The sequence below is a fragment of the Salmo salar genome, chromosome 12 (assembly GCF_965601325.2).
Source record: "Salmo salar chromosome 12, fSalSal1, whole genome shotgun sequence".
Lineage (NCBI taxonomy): Eukaryota > Metazoa > Chordata > Actinopteri > Salmoniformes > Salmonidae > Salmo > Salmo salar.
In genome coordinates, this window is record NC_138302.1 from 102,614,455 (window position 1) to 102,620,466 (window position 6,012).

The 6,012-nt window shown below is 40.9% G+C and overlaps 1 protein-coding gene across 1 annotated transcript; it reads right to left on the reverse strand.

Moving 5' to 3' along the window:
• Positions 1–367: 367 nt before the first annotated feature.
• Positions 368–5,902, reverse strand: LOC106601492 (E3 ubiquitin-protein ligase RNF186). The gene is made up of 3 exons (XM_045691968.2): positions 2,849–5,902; positions 2,049–2,603; positions 368–1,119 (listed from the first exon to the last, which is right to left on the reverse strand). Exons 2-3 carry the CDS (start codon positions 2,384–2,386, stop codon positions 1,044–1,046), a joined length of 414 nt encoding a protein of 137 aa, XP_045547924.1. The 5' UTR covers positions 2,387–2,603; positions 2,849–5,902; the 3' UTR covers positions 368–1,043.
• Positions 5,903–6,012: the final 110 nt, after the last annotated feature.

Sequence of the window (6,012 nt, forward strand, 5' to 3'; positions counted from 1 at the left end):
ACTGCACTAACCGGGCCCTGGTCAAAAGTAGTATACTATATACTGCACTAGCTGGACCCTGTTCAAAAGTAGTATACTATATACTGCACTAGCCGGGCCCTGGTCAAAAGTAGTATACTATATATTGCACTAGCCGGGCCCTGGTCAAAAGTAGTATACTATATACTGCACTAGCTGGGTCCTGGTCAAAAGTAGTATACTATATACTGCACTAGCCGGGTCCTGGTCAAAAGTAGTATACTATATACTGTACTAGACGGGAATTAACACCTCCAACTCTTTTAGGGGTCCATAAATAGTTGGATATCGGACAGTTACTTTCCTAATGTAATGATAATAATAAGCAATTTCACACTCTTAGACAGGGTTATTTTAAAGTAGATGTATTTATTTACCAATAAATATAATCCCAATATAAAAAAACATGCTCTTTAAACAGAACAGATAAATAAAACATGTAAAATGAGGATAAACAAATCCACCTTCCCTTATATGGGGGATTGGAAATGATGCAGACAATTACATTGATAAAAGCAACAATCAATCTGCAATATTAAAGCTGTTATAAAATGATGTAATAATAAATACTAAACATCCACTTCCCTTCACGCAGTAATACACCTTTTATCAAATGATTAAACATCTATTATAAACATTGTTCACAGTATATTGTATTGTACACAGCACACAGTCTCTAACCTTCACCCCTTTATCTATCTATCTATCTATCTATCTATCTATCTATCTATCTATCTATCTATCTATCTATCTATCTATCTATCTATCTATCTATCTATCTATCTATCTATCTATCCTTCATTATTATTTAACCCTTATTTTACCAGGTAAGTTGACTGAGAACATTACACATACGCAAAGTCAATCAAACCCAAAGAATATTTATAATTGGTTCAATCTTGCGTCATTATTGAAAATCCCCGGTCGGTCCTGTTTAGTGAATTAGCTTCATTACTCAATGAGTATCTCCGACTCTGAAATGGTAACATCCAGTCTTCTTTATCCCTGCTCTTCGTCTTCTCGGTTTACAGTACATTGTGCTTCATCCTCCTCAGGAAATTCTGTAGTTTGAGCCTCAGGCCACAATGCCTTGATGGAGACCTGGAGGACAGGAGAGTAGGGGGAAAGAAACAGAGTAGGCAGAGAGAGAAAGAGAGAGAGAGAGAGAGAGAGAGAGAGAGAGAGAGAGAGAGAGAGAGAGAGAGAGAGAGAGAGAGAGAAGAGAGAGAGAGAAAGAGAGAGAGAGAGAGAGAGAGAGAGAGAGAGAATTACAGTTTAGTAATTGAACAGACTTCTGAACCTAAAAAGGAAGCTGTACAAGCTGCATAATACAATCATAATACGATCAAAGTAAAGAAACTGTCACCTAAAGTAAAACCATCACAGTACAACAATACAACTGATGAAGAGAGAAATCAAGACCAATAGATGTAGTGATACAGAAAGGGAGAGAGCAAAGAGAGAGAAAGGGAGAGATACGAGAGAGAGACAGAGAGAACAAGAGAGATACAAGAGAAGAGGAGAGAGAGAGAGAGAGAGAACAAGAGATACGAGAGAAACAGCGAGAGAGAGAAAGAAAAAAAGCAGAGCGCTGCAAAGTGGAGAGTGATATCAGAGAGTGATAGCAGAGAGTGATTGCAGAGAGTGATAGCAGAGAGTGATAGCAGAGAGTGATAGCAGAGAGTGATAGCAGAGAGTGATATCAGAGAGTGATAGCAGAGAGTGATAGCAGAGAGTGATATCAGAGAGTGATATCAGAGAGTGATATCAGAGAGTGATAGCAGAGAGTGATAGCAGAGAGTGATATCAGAGAGTGATAGCAGAGAGTGATATCAGAGAGTGATAGCAGAGAGTGATAGCAGAGAGTGATAGCAGAGAGTGATAGCAGAGAGAGATATCAGAGAGTGATAGCAGAGAGAGATCGCAAAAGAGACAGAACAAAATGAGAGGAAGAACAGAGAGCAGAGGAAGATTTCTCCAGGTTTCTAAATCAGTCTATCAATCCATCCACCTTTGCCTGGGGTACTCACCATGTGTACGGTGTAGTGGTCTGTGTCTGTCTGTTAGCTTCCTTCCACTGTTCTTCCTCTTCCTCCTCCTCCTCTTCCTGTTGTGTGTCTAGTATCTGGTCCCAGATCTCAGTGTTAACCCACAGCGACCCCGGCAGGGTGAGGCTGGGCTCGGTGCAGGTGATCCAACGGCACAGTGGGCAGCAGACTGTCAGTAGGCCGCTCTGGTGCCTGGACATCGCCTGCAAGCACAGCCCACAGACTGTGTGCTTACAGTGGAGCATCCGAGGGATCTTCTCCCTACGAGAGTAGGATTGGAGGCAGACGCAGCACTCCATGTCCTCACTCATCAGACCCATGGCTGGATGGCTGGGGTGTGGATGGATGGATGGATGGATGGATATACGGCTGGAGCACGGAGGAACTCTAGACAGAGTCAGTGTCTGGGCAGGAAGACGTGGGGTTTAAACGCTGGTCTGAGGTCAGTGTTCCCCTTGTGGTTTATTAAGGTCCTGGTTTGGATTTGATGAGGATGAGCTGATCCTAAATCTGTGCTTTGGAGCGTAGGTCAGGAATCTGCAAAAGACATTAAGATGTTAAAATAAATTAAATTAGACTCAGTGACTTCATCACTGGCACTATGTTAACATATATAATGTAATAACATATCTTAAATCAACAGGCTGTCATGTTTTTCTGAAAAGACATGAAGAAAAAATATCTTTAAAATTATCACACACATTTATAACATCCATAGTTATCAGATATAGATAAACCTTTTCACTTTTATCATTATCAATGAGAGGCAATATTTTACTTACAGGTTCTGGAAGATTGTCAGCACAGCGACCAACTATCTAACGACAAAACTTTGTGTGTGAGAGAGAAGAGTGTGTGCTCTTATTTTAAGCCTTGAGGGAGGAAACAAAATGCAGTTATTTTCCCAGAAAGGGCGGTTTCTCACCTCCTCTACTCTCAGGTGAGGCAGGAAAGTTCCATGGAAAGAGTTAAACACTTCCAGGTCACTTCTATACCATAGTAGGTCACGTCAGGAGAATTGCCAGGGCCGTGTATTGACATTTTGAGGGGGAGCATTTGTAGAACACTTTCTGTGGACTTGTAGAACCCTCTCTGTGGACTTGTAGAACCCTCTCTGTGGACTTGAAGAACCCTCTCTGTGGAATTGTAGAACCCTCTCTGTGGACTTGAAGAACCCTCTCTGTGGACTTGAAGAACCCTCTCTGTGGACTTGAAGAACCCTCTCTGTGGACTTGTAGAACCCTCTCTGTGGACTTGTAGAACCCTCTCTGTGGACTTGTAGAACCCTCTCTGTGGACTTGAAGAACCCTCTCTGTGGACTTGTAGAACCCTCTCTGTGGACTTGAAGAACCCTCTCTGTGGACTTGTAGAACCCTCTCTGTGGACTTGTAGAACCCTCTCTGTGGACTTGTAGAACCCTCTCTGTGTACGTGCCTGGTTATTGTAGTGTTTATGTACAGAATCAGTTCAATGGAAGCAGTTTCTCTTCTAGATAATAGTCACAGTTCAGTGGAAGAAGTTGTTGATCTTCTCCTATGACCCTTTAATGACTCACTTATCTTACAGTATATGGTATACCTGTATATTGTGGATGACGTTTATTATAGTTTATATGGATCCCAGGACTCCATGGAAATGTCAGGTGTTAATGAGTGAGTGGGCTGTCCAGTTGTTTTACCATAAAAATCTGATGAATTGATGGATGAATGAAACCCAAATCAGGAGAGTTTCAGGCTGCTGTGTTGTTATTGTTTTAAAGTCACGTGTTTCTACTAAAATCAGGTCACATGTTCAGTGGAAACCTTGTAAACAACCACTCTAAACGGTCAAATAGAAAACAGTCTCCCTGCTGAAACTTGTAAATAAACAGGCTTGACTTGTAATTGACAAATGATGACGGCTCTTCTTTAGGTTCACCTGGAAATTCCAGGTGATTCACGCCTGTCTATTCACAATGTCAGCTAAGTGCCAACCACTAACGCATAACAGACACAAACAAACAAATGTATTCCATGGACAAAACATACAATTTCACGTCGCATATTTAAGCATGGAATGTGTGTGTATCTCACTAATGAATTCCTATCATTAAAGGGCCAGAACAAGAGACTGAAAGAGCTTTGTCAAAGTCTTCTGCTAGCTTCTAATTGTTATTTTTCTGCTTTCTGAAGTAATGACTAAGCTGCACACTAAAACAACGTGAGCTAAATGACAGTAAATGATGAGTAATTCTGCTAGCCAGGGACGGTAACCAGCTCTACCATCAGCCCTGTTTTGTAACACAGGGACTTTGTCCCAAATGGCAACCATATTCCCTATATAGTGCACTACTTTAAAGGAAAAGACTCTGGTCAAAAGTAGTGCACTACATATGGAACAGGGTAGCATTTGGGACACACCCAGGGACAATAGAGCTGCCTACTTCTCTGACAGACACCTCAAGGCTACAATTATCAAGAAAGGTTAAGAACAATAAACCAAAAAGGAGCCATAAAATATACATATCAAACACAAAGTTTATATATATACATATAGACTGTTGTCTCCTCATTATGGTCTATATAGACTGTTGTCTCCTCATTAGGGTCTATATAGACTGTTGTCTCCTCATTATGGTCTATATAGACTGTTGTCTCCTCATTAGGGTCTATATAGACTGTTGTCCGCTCATTAGGGTCTATATAGACTGTTGTCTCCTCATTAGGGTCTATATAGACTGTTGTCTCCTCATTAGGGTCAAAATAGACTGTTGTCTCCTCATTAGGGTCTATATAGACTGTTGTCTCCTCATTAGTGTCTATATAGACTGTTGTCTCCTCATTAGAGTCTATATAGACTGTTGTCTCCTCATTAGGGTCTATATAGACTGTTGTCTCCTCATTATGGTCTATATAGACTGTTGTCTCCTCATTAGGGTCTATATAGACTGTTGTCTCCTCATTAGGGTCAAAATAGACTGTTGTCTCCTCATTAGGGTCTATATAGACTGTTGTCTCCTCATTAGGGTCTATATAGACTGTTGTCTCCTCATTAGGGTCTATATAGACTGTTGTCTCCTCATTAGAGTCTATATAGACTGTTGTCTCCTCATTAGGGTCTATATAGACTGTTGTCTCCTCATTATGGTCTATATAGACTGTTGTCTCCTCATTAGGGTCTATATAGACTGTTGTCTCCTCATTAGGGTCAAAATAGACTGTTGTCTCCTCATTAGGGTCTATATAGACTGTTGTCTCCTCATTAGGGTCTATATAGACTGTTGTCTCCTCATTAGGGTCTATATAGACTGTTGTCTCCTCATTAGGGTCAATATAGACTTGTCTCCTCATTAGGGTCTATATAGACTGTTGTCCGCTCATTAGGGTCTATATAGACTGTTGTCTCCTCATTAGGGTCAATATAGACTGTTGTCTCCTCATTAGGGTCTATATAGACTGTTGTCTCCTCATTAGGGTCTATACAGACTGTTGTCTCCTCATTAGGGTCTATACAGACTGTTGTCTCCTCATTAGGGTCTATATAGACTGTTGTCTCCTCATTATGGTCTATATAGACTGTTGTCTCCTCATTAGGGTCTATATAGACTGTTTTCTCCTCATTAGGGTCTATATAGACTGTTGTCTCCTCATTAGGGTCTATATAGACTGTTGTCTCCTCATTAGGGTCTATATAGACTGTTGTCTCCTCATTAGGGTCTATATGATCCTCATTCACCAACCTACCCACTATGTCTACTAGGTCCATATTTCTCTATTTAAAATAATGTTTGAGTGGGTCAGTAGCATTGTAATGACAGGCAGACAGAGACAGGCAGACAGACAGACAGACAGACAGAGAAACAGGCAGATAGACACGGAGACAGACAGACAGCATGTCCTAAGGGTTAGTGTCTCAGTTCTTTGGGTCTTCCATTTGTATGCAACATTTCCTGTAATTGAATGAGTCA

What these genes read in the sequence shown, in the direction of transcription:
- LOC106601492 (XM_045691968.2), bottom strand. Translation starts at nt 2,386, where the DNA reads ATGGGTCTGATGAGTGAGGACATGGAGTGCTGCGTCTGCCTCCAATCC. An exon ending in ACCACTACACCGTACACATG is followed by an intron (nt 1,120 to 2,048) that starts GTGAGTACCCCA and finishes CCTGTCCTCCAG; the next exon opens with GTCTCCATCAAGGCATTGTG.